Source organism: Lemur catta, chromosome 3 (genome assembly GCF_020740605.2).
Source record: "Lemur catta isolate mLemCat1 chromosome 3, mLemCat1.pri, whole genome shotgun sequence".
NCBI lineage: Eukaryota > Metazoa > Chordata > Mammalia > Primates > Lemuridae > Lemur > Lemur catta.
Genome location: NC_059130.1, coordinates 2,437,295 through 2,455,448, shown reverse-complemented (window position 1 = coordinate 2,455,448; position 18,154 = coordinate 2,437,295). Strand labels below are relative to the sequence as shown.

The window sequence follows — 18,154 nt, the reverse complement described above, 5'->3', positions numbered from 1 at the left end:
TTTGTTGAACGTCCACTTGGGGCCAGGCAACATGCTAACCTCCTGGGATACACGGAGGAGACCTTGTTCCTGCCCCTAGAGGGGCTAAGGGCTACAGTTAGGAGGTACAGGGAATTAACATCCCCCTACCAGGTGCTTAGCTCCCCTAAGACTGTCCCTTAGCTGACTTCCTGCTCAGTGGCATTGCAGGTTCCTCATCTGGAGGTCAGTCAGATCCCACCTGGTTTCTCCCCGAAGCCCAGTTCCAGCCTTGGCCGCGGGTCCTAGGGCTTCAGCACACCCCGTCAGTGAGCTAGTTTCCAGCCCGGGGGAAGCCGGGAAGTTGTGAGAGCCCCCGGGTAAGGAAGAAGGGTTTGAAGAGCTCAGAGCCGCTGGGCCCGCAATCACAGGCGACAAACGGCTTCTTGGCGCTTCTCGCCGCCCGGGTGAGGACTGTCGTGCTTTTGTCACTCGCAGTGGTTGGAGAGCGCCAGGGAAACCCGCGGGCCCACGCCGCGGTCCAAGTGGCGCGGAGATCTCCACCGAGGCCCAGCCGGGGCGCGGGGTCGTGGGTAGCGACAGGGCCAGAGCGCCCCGAGTTAACAGCTGCCCGTGGAGGGAAGGAAACTTTTCGTGCGCGGGAGGTCGCAGCGGCGGCGGAGCGCACCGGCAGCGGCCTCGAGGCGGACCGCGCAGCCAGGCCGGGCACGGGAGCGTCGAGGCCCGGCCACTGGCCGCGCCGCCGGCCGCCCGCCCCGCGCACCCCACCCCCTTCGCTCCAGCGCGCACGCGGCGCCGCGGCCGCTGTCAGAAGCGGCGAGATCCGCGCCGGCGAGGCAGGGCCGACTCGCACCCAGGACCCTGGGCCTCCGCCTTCCCTCGCGGCCTCCGAGAAGCATCCGGCCCTTCCCTCCCCGCGAGGAGCGACGCGGGCTGGCAGGACGTCCCGAGAAGGCCAGGCGCTCGCAACCGCGTCCCGGCTCGGCCCGGGCGCGCCGGAGAGCAGAGCCAGGGGCCGGAGTTCGCTCGGCTCCCTCCCGGGCGACGCCTTCCCCGGCCGTGGCTTCCCGCCGGGCTCCGCAGCCTCACTCCGCCGCGGCCGCTGGGAGAGAGAACGCGCCTGTCAGGTAGGGAAGGCTGCGGGCTCCCAGGCTCCCGCCCAGGCTCCGGCGGGCGCGTTTCTGAAAGTTGATTTGAAACGCACCCAGGAGTGAGCGGGCGGGCCGCGGCTCCTCCCCGAGGCGACTCCTCCGCTCCTGCAGACGTTCCCGGCGCTGGCCGACCGGCGGGAGGACCTCCCCGCGCGCCCCCCGCCGGAGCGCCGCGCCCGGAGCCCGGAAGCAGGCGGGACCCTCTCCCGTTCCCTTACTCTGCCCCTTCCCGACCGCGGGCAGGTGAGGGCTGCAGGCGGGCGGGCGGGACGCAAGTCGCTGACCCCGGTTTCCCGCGTGCCTAGACTCGCTCGCTGCGCGAGGGAGGGCGCCCACTCCTCTTATCCCCATCACACCCCAGTAGCCGAGTTCCTGCAGAGACGTCCCTAAGGCCCACATTCGTATAGGTTGGGGCGGAGTCGGACTCGGGATGGAAAACCTGGGCTGGGGACAGAGGTGGGGGGGGGGCAGGAGAAGGAGAAACGCAGTTGGGGGGCGGAGGCCTAAGTACATAACGCGGAGACTTCAAGTGAAATCAGATCAGTCAGAGCAGTGCGCTGTGCCTGTCTCTCCTCCCACCCTGCGTTTCTCTTGGCTGGACTCTCCTCTCCCCGCTCGCTCTGGTCGCCCTGGTCACTCCCTCCCTTCGCTCCCAGGAGTGCGGCGGCTGCGGGCGCGGAGTCCCAGCGGGCACCGACGCCAGGCGCATCGTTTCCTCTCCTCTGCAGAGGTCTTTCCAGCTCTGCCCGAACATGCTGGACGGCCTGAAGATGGAGGAGAACTTCCAAAGCGCGATCGAGACCTCGGCCTCCTTCTCCTCGCTGCTGGGTGAGTGGTCAGGCCCTGCGTGCGGGGCGCACCCTCTTTGCGCCCAGCCCCGAGCTCTGGAGCCCAGCTGGCTGGGACCCGATCGGCGACGGGCGAGCTAGCGCCCCTCTTCCTGCACTCAGTTGAGCCCACTCACTGTGCGTCAGGCCTTGTGGGTCTTCCCCACCCAAATGGAATCAACAAGCCCCCCAGGCCCCGTGCGCAGGGCACCGAATTCCCCAAAGCGGCGAGGGGAGGGCGAGCTGGTTCATAGGCGTCTGAGTGGCAAGTGATTAAAAATACCCAGGGCTGGATTTTTAATCACTGAGCTGATCGACGTCTCATAAATGCCGCCCTCCTCTCCGCGGCCTAGGGGCGAGCATCCGAGACCCGAGGCCGGGAGCGTCCAAGTTCGAGGCGGCTTCTCGCCCCCACCGATTCCAGCCCCGATTTCAACCTCGGGCACAGCCGAGAGACTTTTCCGGGCCGGTGGGCAGCGCAGCGAGGGGATTAGCCTGCGCGGCAGGGCCCTCGCCTCGGCTTTAATTAACTGGAGCCGGATCCCGGGTCCGGGGGTCCCCCCTCCCCAGCTCCTTCCCGGCGATTGCAGAGGGGCAGCGGGTCAAGGGCCCCCAAGAGCGTCCACACGCGGGTCTCGGGGAGCCGAGGCCAGGGATTCCGGTTCCGCCCCGCTCCTCCGCCCTGTCCTTAGTGATTTTTCAAGTTTGTGGAGTGGGCGCTTTATTTTATTTTTTAGCTGGAGGGATTTTTCGTTTTGTCATTTAAACCTCTTGCCGCTTTCCCTCACTCGGAACCGCTAGAGTGGGATGAATGTGGAGGATGACACAGTTCGGCTGAAGAAACCTCATCCACAGGGGCATCTCCCCACCCCGCAGGACCCCAGAGGACACGAAATCGCGTACACTGCGCTCCCCTCTTTCAGCCCCCCTTTCGAGAACGTTCGGACTCTGTCCAGCCTCGGGGAGGCCAGAGTCAGCGCGGCCCCGGCGCGCGGCGCGTGCGGACTTGGGCACAGCGAGCGTCGCCTTTCGCCCTGTGTCCTCGGACGGACCGGTGTCCGCTCCTGACGCCGGGGTCATGGCCCAGGACACCAAGACCCCGCAGAAAGAAAGAATTTTAAAATTGAGAACTACCTCGCTTTCCCCAGCCCTCTTTGCCTGCTCCCTAAAGCGGCCGGCGCAGCTCACGAGCCGGTGGCCGGGCCCCGAAAGGGAAAGCGAGATGAGTGTGGCAGTGGCATGGGGAAGGGTCGCGCCCTTGGGGACACCACGCGCGAATGTTCTGACCGGGTGACAAGGACTTCTTTAAACAGCAGTGAAATGTGCAGACTAATGGGGCCAAGCGTCCTCCTTTAAAAAGAAGCAATTACCCCCACCCCCGCAAACTAAGGGAATAAAACATAAAAAGTCCAAGAGGTAGCACGGAGTGTATTCCCTGCCTGCACCGAGTCGGGTTGGGGACCGTTTCGCCCCCAAGCACTGCGGCGGAGCTTGCTGGATTTCGGGAGTCCGGGCCGGGACTCTATGCGGCGTCTCCGCGGCCTGCTTCTTCCCCCTATTTTTTTCTTCCCTCTATTTTGACGCTTCTTAATTATTAAAAAAAAAATCATCTGTAACTTGCACGTCAGCTAAGACGCTGCAGTTTAGGGTTCACAGGTTTGAACAATACTGGGTTTGCCTGGGGGCAAGTCGGTATTTTACTGTAGTCACAGGACTTTTTAGGAAGAAAAGAGAGACATGTTAAAGTTTCCATCAAAAAATGGAACAGAATTGCATTTTAACAAAAGACAAAACCACACATATTATTTTTACTCATTCTCAGTTTAAAAAATAGTCAACAGGGAGTGATTTAATGATTAATTACGACGCTATAAACCTGGGAGCACAAACTTATTTATCTAATTTTACTGATGCGCACACATTTGTGCGCACACCTGGGTATGTTTGATAATTAAGGGGCACTTATTGATTTCCGCCCCCTTCCCCGGCTAGGATTTAAACCTTCCCACATCGTCCCTGTTTATTAGAAATGCCACTTGATTTGATTTTTCCAATCTCTGCTTGGTTGATTAGCAGAGGGCTCCCTGGGGTGGGGGCCGCGGGGGGACTCCGCGGGTGCGAAGGGGTCGGGAGCGGGTCGGGCGGGGTCGGGCAGGGTCGCCCGGCCGGGGCTGCTCACCCGCGAACGTCTGTCTGTTGCGGCTGCAGGCAGAGCGGTGAGCCCCAAGTCTGTCTGCGAGGGCTGTCAGCGGGTCATCTTGGACAGGTTTCTGCTGAGGCTCAACGACAGCTTCTGGCACGAGCAGTGCGTGCAGTGCGCCTCCTGCAAAGAGCCCCTGGAGACCACCTGCTTCTACCGGGACAAGAAGCTCTACTGCAAGTACGACTATGAAAAGTAAGCGTCCGCGCCGCGGGGCGCTCCCCGCGCGCTAGCACCAGTGTTCTGCGGCGACTTTGTCTTCCCCTCCCTCCCTCCCCCGCTTCTGGAAGGCTCCAGAGTCCCCCGCAGCCCCAGAGACGCAGAAGTCCCCTTCGTCCCAGTCCCGCACGCTCCCCGCGGGGGTGAGCAGTGACGGAGATCTGTGTGCGCAGCCACGGCCCGCGTCCCGCAGCAGCGCGCCCGACTGCTCCCCTCCCCTGACCGCCTGTCTAGTTTTTAGTTCTCCCGGACCCCTTCCCCCGACTTGGCCATTCCCAGAGGCCACTCTTTGTCAGGGGCCTCTGACCCCTTCAAGCTTGGTCCCCTTGTTCATCGGGGCGCTCTGCGGGCTGCCAGTGACCGGTGTCTTCTTGCTCGTTCCCAGCCGGTCTCACCCTGGCGCCTGCGCCATCCTCGCGCTTGTGCCTGGCGGTGCCCGGCGATGAGGCTGTAGTGACCCCACGGCGTCTGTGTCCCCTGTCCGCGTTTCCGGTTTGGGTTTGTCCACCGGAATCCGGACAGATTGGACTCCGAAATGGCGCTGCTGCCGCTCGAAGCTTAGCGCGCACTCTGTTCGCCTTTTCTCCGTTTCCCTCCGGGTCTCGGGCCAGGGGCCGTGAGACCAGCCGTTGAGGCCTGACCTGAGCCCTCCCCTCCAGCCTGTGCCTTCACCCAGGTCTGGCCGGGGGACACTCCTCCGCCACGAAGCAGGTTCGGTTCCCTCCTGTTCACACGACCGTTCTGATGTGTTTTGAGGAGAATTGGGACGCAGGTATTTAAGAAAGTGGATTATTTGGAATCTAGATTTCTGTGATGCCTGAAGCCTGGATGAGGCCAGGCAGTGGGGGGTAGAGGATTTCCTTATTCTCCACGGCAGGCCCGGAGGGGCTCAGAGAAGGTAAGGAGAGGGAGACGCTTTTCCTCGCGAAAACGGCTAGTGAGTGGGGCATTGCTCTGGCAGCGCTGCGGAGGTTCCCGAAGGAACGAGAAGCGGCTGCATCGGAGGCCTGTGCTTTTGCACGTTAGGACTGGCATATTCCGGCCGTGTGGGCGCGCGCGTGCACGCGCAGGATCATTCTACATGTCCCTGGCGAATAAAAGGGAGCTATAGGAGGATAATCAAAGGCGGGTTAGTGTGAGTGAAAAGCGGTTCCCATCCTGTTATTAAAAACACACAATGAAACGGGGGTATGCGAGAGAAGTCTTAACGCAGCAAAAAGCGCTGAGAAAGAGCAGAAATATTTTCTTTTCCGTGTTGTCTCGGTTATGAGGTTTTCTAAAAACTGACGAAGTGATGTGTGGCCACAGGAAAAAAATTACTTCTGCCACTCAGTGGTCCTTTGCTTAAAATGCTTGACTGTTTCTCCCGGATGGAGAGGGTACTAGACATTTTTGTTGTTGTTGTTTTGAAAAGATTAATAACTTTTTTTCAGGACTAAAATAGGTGCTTGATTTTGGATGAGTGGGACAATACAGACATATATAAAGAAGTGAACACTCCTTGTGACCACTTAAGCGATAATTACACTTAACATTTTTGAAAGAAGATATGCCTGTCTCTGTTCTTGGTTGTCTATTTATTGCCACAGTGTCTGAGAGAAAAGTGCGATTTTTAGGTAACTAAGCAGATTTTGCCCACACAGCTTTAAGTATCACCTTTGAATAAAGCTTCTGGTGGATGGCTCGCGGCCCCCTCCCCTTGCTTTTCATCCAAAGGTCTGGGTATTGTGTGCACCCAGTCTTTAGCTTTCTGCTTGTAGATTGCTGAAGTGCCCACATCCTTCAGGCACAACACTAGCAAATTCACAAGTATTGGAGCTTAGGAAAGGATTTGGGTTGTGAATTTCTATTCTGTTTGTTAAAAAAAAAAAAAATCACGAATCAAAGAAGGCTTAAGGGTCAACACAGCTGTCTGGCCAGTCAAATCTTCTTTAAGGAAGTCAGGCTGTGTCAAGAGAAGAAACAGTTGTTGTAAAGTACTTAACACAACAATGTCCCTTCCATTTCATCCCTCCAGGTTTGGCGCGGTTTGGGCTTATTAGCCCGAAAGGGTCAGTTCTCTCCTCACAAAGCTATTTCTGCGAAGGGAAAATTGGAGGGATCAACTAGCCAGCTGTTGGCCAGAACCAAGAAGATTTTATAGAGGGATACAAGCTACATTGTTCACAGAGGTGTTGATGTCACAGTGAAGAATTTTAATTTTAATTTAAAAATATTTTTTGAAACACTGATGTCCAAAATCGAATTGTGTGTCCTTTTTTAGCAAATGGCATTTTAGCAGTCCTGGTCTGTGCCCAGCCTATCAATGCCTTGTTAGGTTAATTTCTTTCTTTTAAAAATTCCTTTTTTTCCTCCTCTATGCCCCATCCAAATCCCATTCTTTTCCCAACAAAATAGGGTATTAATATATTCAATCATGTTAATGATGTTAGTCTGCATGGCAGTGCTGTAGGAGAGAAAGGAAGAGTGGTTTTGTTTTGTTTTGTTTTTGTAAAAAATTAGGCTCAGGGCAAATTCTTTTATTCAACAAGCTTTTATGGAGCTTTCATATGCAAGACACTGGGCTAGGTGAGGAGAGGGTAGTGAGAAAAAGTCTCAGAGCCTGCCTTCAGGAGGCTTATAGCTGAGCACTTTTCCACTTGTGTTGTCCTCACTATCAAGCATTTCTCCACAGCTTCCTCCACTTAGAATGCAGGACTAGGTATTGCACACAAACTGTCTAGAGTGGCCAGTATTTATCCTCCAGAGGGATACAACTCAGTTTTAAACAATAATCATCAGACAGTCACAGAAATCATTTTTTTCTCTTTAAAAGCTACATTTATAAAAAATAGCTTTGCTTTTTTCGGTGGCTTTTTAAAAAATTTGAGGCTTGGACAAGGGTAAAGGGAGAGAAAATGAGACGGAAGTTAAGTGGTAGGACAATGTTAGTGGTAACTTATGGAACACTTAATAAAAAATGAAGAGACAAGCAGCACCCTGGCCTCCAAAATTCACGAAGTTCAAATACTATTTCTATACATTTAAATGAAAGAATATATAGCTAATGTGCAGTTTTCCATGACAGTCATAAACATGATATTAACAGAGCAGGTTTATCACATTTATTTTAGCTGTGTGTGTGTGTGTGTGTGTGTGTGTGCATGCATTTCTGGCTGTTAGGCAGTTTTGCATTTGAACAATTAGCTATGTATCCATGGCATCGGCCGGTTAAAAAGTGAAAATTTCATTCTATCAATTAATTGTTACACCTTCATGATGTCAAGCACTACATTTTTCTAATTAAAAATAATTGAATTGACAGTGGCGTCTTAGATGTACGACCATTCATTTGAAGACTTTAGGATGTTTTATTATTTATCTCATATACTGTGACACCCTTAGGAATAATTTATCTTTTGATTACCCCAAACAAATAAGCATTTAAGGCAAGAGTATAGAACACTGATTTATGAATGCCCGGAAATTAAGAACCGGCAGTGACATTTACACAATTGATGAAGCTGTACATGTCATATAAACTGCTAGGGTGCTATAGGTGTGACTGTTTACAAACTGGGTTCAACTGTCTTCAATGCTCCTGAAAGTTAGCAGACAACCAAAATATTTTCCAGCCTAGGGGACTTCTATTTATATAACTGTTGTTCCCTATTTAACTGAGTCCTCTATGATCTGGTTCATTTGGAGTTTTCCCTGAATGTGTTCCAAACAAATACTGCAGTTGGACTTCAGTCTGAGATGGAAGAGACTGCTGAATAATGGGAATGTGGTAATACAATAGATAATTAAGCCTCCTGGAAGGGATTCCACACTTAAATCAAGTTTAGATTGTTTCTTTCATGTGCCTGGCACTCCGTGGGCCAGGCGGAGCCCTCTCCCCTCACATATGAAGTTTATCATGATCCCTTGGATTGTTCTGGACATCCTAGGAGCAATGTGGGATAGTATTGCTGTCATCAGGGCTGTTCTCACAACGTCGTAATTCCCCACATGTCAGCAAATCACAGGCCTTGGGAAACCTTTCCTCAGAGAGCTGGTTGATATTTCCTCCCCTCTTTTTTGGAGCAGACCAGTTTTCCAAAGAAAGGGGAAAAAGTGTGTGTGTGTGGGTGGAGTGGACATCACACTTAAGAGTTTTCTTTTGACTCCACAGTGAAAACGTAAGTGATGGTATCTTTCAGGATCAGTAATGAACTAATTCTGCGTTTCATCAAGGTGGTGTAGGAGGTGTGTGTGTAAGGAGCAATTAGTTTGGTTTCGTTACTGTGACATTACTTGGAGATCAAAATTGGGCATGCAGTTACTCATAAGAGTAGCCCACAGATGAAATGACGGAGGCAATCATTAGATTTTTGCTTTATCTTTTGTTGACACTGCTCCGGGCACAATAAAATGTAAGGGATATGAGAATCAAACGCAGCTAGGTAATAAACTGATGTCTCTGCTAAATTGCAGGGGGCTTAGCTCGGCATGAGCACAGTCCACGGGTTGTGGCCATGTTTGTGCAGGGAGCTTAGCTCTCTCTCTCTCTCTCTCTTTTTAATTTTAGAGGGTGATTGGAAACATTCCTTGCTCAGAGGTGTTTTCTCTTTTTATATGTATTGGTCCCTGGGTAAGACTTTCTTGGAATCTAAGACTTAAAATTTTGAAAATAAAATTAGATAGCAGAAGTAGATATTAATAGTATCCTGGGAATTAAAATACTAGATATGAACATTCCTTTTTAGAGTAGGCTTATGGGATTCTTTTGATCCTGACGCAAATGGAACACATTTAAAACAGTTATTTATCCAGTCTGGTTTTACATACTGTAGAGTCCTGGGACTTTTGTCATCTACCTGGATAGGAAGTAGCTTTTGATCTTTACATTCCAGGGACAAGAGCTTTTCTAATTCTTCATTGCTTTCTTGCTTTTTAGTTTCATTTTTCTTATTTATAACCTTTGTAGTAACCAACAAACTGTTACTAATTTCAGGAGGCCTCTTCATTGCTGCTTTTTAAATCTGGGAAGGTTTTTGGAGCTAATGAGCAGGTACTGTTTCTCTAATGAGAACAAGTCCATTTAATAAATCATCAGCTAATTATTTTTTGTAGTTAAAGAAATTATTTGGGTTGTAATGTTTAGAAGTGAGAAAATAGACAAGGCTTTAAAATACTCATGATATTATACAAAATTTAATAAAACTTTGTAGAGTAAGTGCATATTACAAAATATTGTTCAATTTTATGAAGTTCAAAATAACCAATATTAAATCATGTTACCTTGATTATTAAGTACAGTTGTACAACACTGGGAAATGAATTATGGGGGAAAAAGTGCAATCCATATCCACGATAGAAAGATTTAAAAATAATTTCTACCCTAACTATGAAATCTTAGTTCTGCTTCAGTATCTTTCAATATTTTCTTTCTTTCTTCTTTTTGTTCTTCTTTTTTTTTTTTTTCATTTTTCTGACATGGATTTTTAAATGTTCTTTCACATCTTTGGAGAGAGAAAGGTTCTCAGATAAGCCACTTGCAGGTTGAGATAAAGAGGGTTGGGGGTTGGGGGGGGGTAAGCTGTGCCTGTCTTACCCTCTGCATGGAGTAGAAAGATTCCTAGGTGGGAGAGGGCTCTGTCCTACTTCCAACGTGCCTGAGACTTTCCCTTAGGAACACCCTCTATGTTTTTCTGAAAGTCTTTTAGGAAGATTAAAACAGTGCTGTTGCCAGCAGCCTTATCAGACTTGGTCTGGAGAAGTTGGTAAGCAAAGTATTGAAGAGGTTCTGGAGCAAATGTCAGGGAGGACAGAAAGAAGATACCCTCTTCTCCCTTGTGCTCCTTGGAATGGCCTGTTTTCTGGAACCAAGAAAGACTCTGGCTTGGTGCTTCTCAGGATTTACATTTTCTCCTTCATCTCTTTTGACTAGCATGATATGGGGCGTTTTAGTCAATTTATCACAGAGTTAGTTATGTTACCACTGACCGACGTCGACGGCAGCTTTGTGTCTCTTTGTCATTTACTAAACGAAACCTAGCCAACCGTCTTGCTAAAATGAAGCGAACACCTCCCAAATGTCAAATAGTTATTTTAGTAAAGCACGGTTATCTGTCTCTATATTTTTAAACAAGACGAAATTAATAAAATTGCTATGGCCCTGGCATTAATTAACGGGAGGATTAGAGCTATATCGGCTAAAAAGGAGGTGTAAACACTGTAATCTTGCTACATGTTTGTTTTCACACTACTGAAAATAAATAAAATGAGACTTAGGATAGGGATTAAGTTTCTTTTGGCATTAGACAGCAGAAGCAATTGGAATGCAGCAGCAACACTGAAGTATTAGTGAAGACATTATGTAAGGAACAAAACTGTGGCCCCATATCAGTTTTCCACCCTGTGGGTATACTTGGTCCCATCACAAACAGCCCCATCTGGGTAGTTAAAAAGGGATTTTGGAAGCCTACCTCTGCGCTGTTCTTTTCAGTGGCGAACCAAGGCAAGCAAGTCCTCTGTAGAGCTTGTCGCCTTGCTGCCATGCACAGATTAGCTAGAATTTAATGAAACCATCGCCACATTCCCCATTATTGCACCATAATGTCACAGCAACTAACAATACAAAATGGACCCTGCCTTTCCTAGTCCTGTAACTGAAGTCACATGAAAGAGTTTGGTTTCTTCCAGCCTTTTGAGATTCCAGTTTGGTGATCCTATTTTTGGATAACAGTAAATACGTCTGGCTTTTCTGACTCTCTGGGCCTCCAGTGTCTCTCCACACCAATCGATTTGCATTTTATCATTATTGTCATACAATGAACGAGCCCTGGTAGATAGATATCTGGCCACTCTGGTGGGGCTATCTTGTCTGACAGGTCTGATTAAGCTCCGTCTATATGAAAAATACCTTACGCATCCAGCCTTGCTGGGAATGGACCACATGCTGCATCGAGACTCCACGACTGGCCTTGTCTCCTTCTCACCCCACTATGCCCTGTGGAATTCTATTATTAATAACTTGACTCTTGCAAGCACCAGAAATTACTTGAACTCCATCTCATCAACCGTCTCAATTTTATCCCAGGCCATTTTCCTTAGTGTTCTTTTGATTTTCTCACTTGGAAGAACCCAATCAGCCTTTTAGATGCACAGAATAATAGCTACATGACCACCCAGTTGTTGGGTGGGGCTCAGGTAAGCAGAGGCGTAACTCTCAGGCTTGCATGACCTCATGACCAGTACTCTTTGGGTGACCATTTAGGGGCCCCTGAACACCTTTCTTAGTGTGCCTGGCACCTTAGTGGATGCAGGCTACATCTACCACTGCAAATGGGTGTGTTTCGGTGGGTCAGAGAAGTGCCCGAGTCTCATGCTGTAGGCAGTAAGCCGGGAGGAGTCATTTGCTGAGAAGCGTGGCTAGCATTCTAATAGGATGCAAACACATCACTCATTTTCAACCCTTTGCTGCTTCTCTGGACACTGCAGTCCTCCATTCTGGAAAGAACTGTCCCTTATCTCTTGAGCACCGGGTTCTGGTGCTGCAGTAAGAAGAGCTCTTTGGAGCGGCTTCCTCTCCTAAGTCCATCCCGCCCCTGCAGTTGCAGCCACTCCTTAACTCACAGTTCTGTTGCCTCCCCCCTATCCAGCCTCAGGAGCCTTTAAAAGGATTTTTTTTTTCAAAACAAAACAAAACACCCCCTCCTGAACTCCAGATTAGCCTCTTAAGCTCATTAAAGTTCCTTTAAATACCAAAATGTTGGGCTCCTGGGGACTATCCCCCCAAACCATATTTTCATTCTTAACATTGTTGTCATTCACGGTGCAGCAGATTAAGGGCAGCTCCCTCTGGGCCCAGAAACAGTCCCCCCCTCTCGGCGGGAGGGCCCGAATATGTCTTTGTTTGAGCATCCGGACAGCCTGAGCCTGAGGGGGAGCTGATGCCAGCTTGGTCTGGGGCCCCCACCCCCAGGGGGAGAGGAGGTTGGTGTCTCTCCTGGGGCACAGAAAAGGGAGTGGGCCGTTGAGTGGAGAAGGTGTGACTTTTACAGTTTTCAGGAGCTTGGCAGTCATTGGGTCCTATCACATTTGCTGGTGAGACCAGGAAAGGGCAAGTGCTCCAATGGCCTGGATTTAAAGAGCTGTCCTTGCCCTGGAGAATCAGATCGGCTATAGGAGCCTTTGTCTGGAGACACAGCGCCCAGTTTCTGTGCATCCCCCAGGCGTTCCTGTTCCATCACAGTCCAGAGGTGGATTTTTGTGGTCACACCTGCTGTTTGCCTGGTCCTCCTTCCCTTATTTCAGCTCCTTTCCCAGGAACCTCCTTAATAGCATCCCGCCCCCTCGCTGTCACTTCAGGCTTCCTTCCCTAAAGCTGGCTCTTGGGGAGGCTTTCTGGTTTTGACAGTGGAACAAATCCTTTTTAACATAACCATCTAGAGTTTCCTCCCCTGCTGCTGGCTCCCCCTCACCCTTTCTCCTCTTGCTCCTCCTCATGTAGCGGCAAGGATTCCTGTTGTGCGTGTGTCCCCCAGTAATGACAGCCACCATCTTCAAAGGGGTGTGGGCCCGGCTCTCCAGAGACGAAATCCAGTTGGCAGTGCCATGAGGTAGACTTTGGAGAGCCAGAAGGGAAGAGCATCCCAGGGCACCCTCCCTGCCTCTCTCCGGCTGGAGTTTTGCTTGGTCCCTGCACCTCTCTCTCCCCAGGAGCTCTGTGCACCTTGGATCCCTGGATGTGCGACCACAGCACTTGTTTTCTAGCCTCAGAATCTCAGCTCAGCTTTGCCGCTTGCTTGTCTGATGTCCTGAACTCATCTCGTGCCCTTTTAAACTTCAGATTACTCTGTGGGCAGGCTAGAGCCTTCTCTTAGCTAGCTGTCCAGTTGGAGAGGATGTTATGAAATAATTCACATTGGGATGTACATGACAATGTTCTAGTCTTCTGAAGGGACTTTTTAACTGGAAGGGTGTTCAGTCAAAGAAATGGCTATCTTATGGTAGAATTTTAGGCCCTAGAATAGGACAGGTAGTGGAGGAGATAATTTTGGGCAGAATGAATATAACACTTTGTAGGGGGCTTCCCTGTTTGTCTATATTAAGGCTGGCCAGTATTAGCACCCACTCCTCTTCTGGGTTTTGTTTTCTTTATACTTTGTTACTGGTTGGGATCTTCCTTTCCAAAAATCCATGTTCGTAGGTGGAAGGGGATGGACAGGTGAGTGATTTGGGCACAGCATAGCTCTCTCCATTACTGAAGAAATAGTTTGAAATGGATGTGCTGTTGTTAAGAGATGCCCAAAGCCACAGTTTTCTCATCTGTACAAAGGAATGTAATAATAATGACCTCAAAAGGTTATGGTGAGAATTAAATTAGATAATGAACATGAAAAACCTTTTGATAAAACAAAGAGTATTCTACAGGATTGGATATTATTATTGTTTTTTAAAAAATCCATGAGTAAAAGCTTATATGTATTTTTAGGAACTGTGTATGATAACCCAGTATAGAGTGGTTGTTAACAGCGTAGACTCAGGAGCCAGAGTGTCTGGGATCAAATCCTTGCTCTGCTACTCAGTAGCTGTGTTACCTTGGGCAAGGGTCTAACTTGCCCTGTGCCTGTTTCTTCTCTCTAGAATGGGGAAAATAATGGTATCAGCCTCAAAGCATCCTTTTTGGTTCATAATTGTAAAGCATGCAGATCAGTGCTTGGCTTATAGGAAATGCTATGAAGGGATTTGTTGGAAAAAAAGTATCCTTTTTAATTTTCAAAGGGCCTTCACATATATTATCTCTACAGACCCTCACAACCATTTTGAAGGTTAGATAAGTAGAGGTTTTTGGCTTTCTCCCGTTGCATTTTAAAGCTCCAAGAGGTTGAGACCTTGCCCGAAGTCACGCTGTTGGTGAGGAGAGAAGCTGGGATGCTCTCTGTCCCTAGCCTCCAGCTCCTGGTCCAATGGCCTTTCCACTAAATCACACCATCTGCTGCTCGAATTCTGGTGTTCACACCCCAGTGAGATCACAATTCTCAGTTTGTCCTGTTGAACCAGCTCTTGGAAAACAAGTCCCCACCTGCTAGATACTCGAGCTTTCGGGCCAGCCTTCTGATGGTCAGCTGTTTGTAGTGTTCTGTGGTTTTGAAGGAAGTTTTAGGATTTGGGGCTTGCCTGGGTGTGTGTCTGTGTATGGGAAGGCTGTGCATGCCTATAGCTCCTGTCTGTCAAACTCCTCCACATGTGCAAAGCCGTTCCAGCCCATCCTTTCCTGGCCCACGTCATCCATACTGGCCTTCGTTGCCCTCTAGCGTAGCTGTTCTTTCCCACCAAAGAACCACAAAAAGGCAGACAGCATCCATTTTCCTTCTTTCCAGCTCCCAGGGTTTGCTATTGGTGACTTTTGTCCTGGGAGCCTGTCTGCACATTTGGCAGCAGAACTGTTAAATATCTGATCCGAAGCTTCCAGCATAACTTCCATTGGGACTAGCCGGCAGCTGTCCGTCCATTCCTTGCATAACCCGTTTCCAAGTTTTCTTCTGAACTGTGTTGTGTTTTCAAACAACTCCCAGCCTTAGCTAGAAAAGATCCCACTGTGCTCCCACGTGAGGCTGATTTCCAGAACTGTTGACATCCTTCTTGTTTGTTACTTGCCTCGGCTGGATCAGAAAGTGATAATGGAATCTCAGTTTTTAAGGAAACCAAGTATTCCTGTATTGTATTTATTATTTCCCTCACCACTGCTGACATTTTGTTCTCTTAAAGCTAGCTCCAGTCAATTTTAGAGAGATGGAATACATGTCTGAATTTAATCTTTGTAAACTGGTGTTTAATGAAACAAGAGATTTCAGGTAATACACGTGCAACTGGAATACACTTTACCTGGTTGTATGTGGCTTTCTCTAATTTCGAATTAAATGGACTCTTATAACAGTTGGCTCATTAATTAAATCACTCATTCACTCAAAATCAAGCAGACTTATTAAATTCTGCAAATGAATAAAACAAAACACTGATGTATGAGTGGTGTAGCAGAGACTGTTTAGAGACATAGATTAAACAGATGCTTGCAAAAAGTGTAAAATTACTTTAAGAGAGGCACAGCTGGAGGGTCAGAGAACCAGCTTATCTAAATCCCTTGGTTCTGTATTACCATGTGCTGTTCATTATCTTCACAGTGCTTATCACAGTTTGAAATATATGTATTTTTTGGTTTATTGTCTGTCTGTGACACTAGATCGTAAGCTCCATGAGGGAAGGCACCTTCCTGTTTTTGTTTTGTTTTGTTTTTTAGCCCCTGAACCTCCAGCATCTTGCAGAGTACTTACATAGCAAGCATTTGACAAGTACATGTTGGTTGAATAGATAAATTAATCAACAAGTGACTTGTTTGGGGTTGTTGAAAAAGCTTCGTGGAAGAGGTGACATATTAACTGGCTCTTGGAGTGTAGGAAAAGGGGAGAAGACGGGAGAATGCCAAGTGGAGGAAGAAGCATGTGCCGATGGATGGAGTTTTGGGAAGGAAGTGTGTGAGTCTCTGTAATCACTGATTATGGACGTGGTGGTGCCACAGTGTCAAGTGCATTAGGGGCAGGGCTGGGGGTGGACTGCAGAATCACGCCAAGCAGTGACAAGCATTGTGTAACATGCAAAGGACTTTCAGCTTCATCCTGGGGTTAGCAGGCAGCCAGCAGGGATTTCTAAGCAGCGGGATGACGTGGCCATATTTATTTTCCGGGAAGGTAACTCTGATGGCAACCTGGGGCACGAGTAGGAGCCTGAGTAGAGACTGGGCAGGGAGGCCCGCCCGTTACATAGCTGTTGCTGTGGTCTAGACGAGAGATAATAAGGATGTGAGTGAAGGCGGAGGCCCTGGGAAAGGAGAGGACAGACATGAACTTGAAAATATTCCTGACGTAGGATGAGCTGAACTTAGTAATGTTTGATTGAAGGAAAAGGTGACAGAGAGGGAAGGTTTGAAGAAGATCCAGAAGGGGCAAGGTGGACAGTCATGTCAATACCCCATATAGGAGATTCACAGGGTGAGCAGGAGTTTGCGATGGGCAGAGGTGGGTAATGGGAACAATTGTGGACAGGCCAAATTGCAGGGGAGACATTCAGGTGGAGACGTCCAGGAGGCAGTTGTCAAAGGAGATCTGGAAACCAGCCTGGACACAAAGCTTTAGGATGCGTTACTATGTAAGTATGAGAAGAGGAGAATGCCCCAAGGGACACTACGTAGAATGAGAAGGGAGCCAAGGATGGAGCTCGGGGACCACCGGCATTCAGGGAGCCTCGAGGGAGGCTGTAGCCAGATGACACAGAGGCAGGGAGGATGCCAGTGTGAGCAGGGTTCTGGAGGTCAGGGACATGGTCGGGAATTTCAAGAAGGAGGGCTGCCTGTTTGCCCTTGGAATTGGCAGTTAGTCACTGGCAACCTCATCAGGGGTAGTTTTGTTAGGGGCCTGGTGGGGACAGGACCGGATTTTAATAGGGATCTACAGTAAAAAGAAGCTGAAGAAGTAGAGGGAGTGACGTGGCCACTCTTTCGAGGAGATGGATGGTGAAAGAAAGATGGGAGGAAAAAAGATAGTACTTGGGAGACAGAACGGAGGGGGGATGTTTTAGGGTAAGGTCGTTTTGCACCTGCTTGGTGGCTGATGGGAGTTTAGCCAGGAAAGGGGAGAGGAGGAAGATCCAGGAGAAGCCTAGGGAGGGGCAGGGACATTCTGGGGCTCTTTCCAAGCCACTCATTCCCTTTGTCCTTCTGTGCATCTCCCTGTGCGTTAGCTGGAGTGACCACCGTGGGACAGGGGCTGGCAGAGGTGGGTCTGCTCATTTCACTCCTCAGGGCCTCTTCTGAGGTGGCCCCCGTGGCTCCCACAGAGCATGTCTGCCAAGGCCTCCCTGGGTCACGGCCTGGGGACGGCGGCCGAGCGAGGCTCCGGCCTGTTTCCTTCTTCTTCGGATACCATCGTCTCAGCGTAGCCTGTCATCTTACTGGCTTTGCTCCTGATCCGTGCAGAACTCTCTCAGTTTACGGCTTGGGCCAAGGTGCACCACTGCATGGCCGATTCCCCGAGACAGGTCAGCAAGCCTCCCCGGGCCAGGATCCAGTCAGCTGTGCTTCTCTGCAAGCCGGTCCATCGAAGAGCTTTTGCTTTCTGTGGTACACGGGAGAACTCTCAAGAGGAGGGAGTTCAGCATGCGGGTACCATCCTCCTTGTTGACCAGACTGTGGTGGCATGGTCTCTTTGCCCGGCCATCTCTGTTTTATTGTCTTGTCCACTTGGTTGGTTCACACGCTTACGTCCCCAGACTGGAGGCTGGTGTGACCGTGTGGATAACAGTGGGTTTTTGGAATCTTTGAGCTTTAATTCTGTCTCTGCCTTGCTTGGGCTGGGTGGGTCTGGGCAAATCATTTAACCTCTTTGAGATTATCCCATTTACCGCAGTGCCTTTACCTTGAGCTCTCTGAGGTGTGGAACGTGATCACGCACTGCCTGGCGTGTGCAGTGGTGGAGAGTTAATTGCTTTGACAGACAGGGAGCGGGAGAGCAGTGTGTGGTTAGGTGGGGCTGTCATATCTGCATGACCCTAGGAAAGGAATGGTGACAAGGTCATAAGGGGCTAGACCTCTTAGCTTAGAAGAGAATTAAACTGAACTTGGTGCTTCCAGGGAAGCTGAGTGTTTTCCAATGGCTCTGCCTCTCTGGCTGGTAAATCCAGTGGAAAATATATTAGTGATGGGTTATTTGGTATCATCGACCTCCAACTGATTCGTGGAATGAATTTTTCTACTTGTC

The 18,154-nt window shown here is 49.6% G+C and overlaps 1 protein-coding gene across 2 annotated transcripts in view; it reads left to right on the top strand.

The window, feature by feature from the left end:
* Positions 1-1,882: 1,882 nt before the first annotated feature.
* Positions 1,883-18,154, top strand: part of LMX1A (LIM homeobox transcription factor 1 alpha) — a 144,678-nt gene continuing 128,406 nt past the window's right edge. The window contains exons 1-2 of one of the 2 annotated variants that reach the window (XM_045546308.1): positions 1,883-1,958; positions 4,166-4,352. In XM_045546308.1, coding sequence (XP_045402264.1) covers positions 1,883-1,958; positions 4,166-4,352 — 263 coding nt within the window. Of the gene's footprint in view, positions 1,966-4,165; positions 4,353-18,154 lie in introns of both variants that reach the window. The other variant, XM_045546309.1, reaches the window with a different exon arrangement.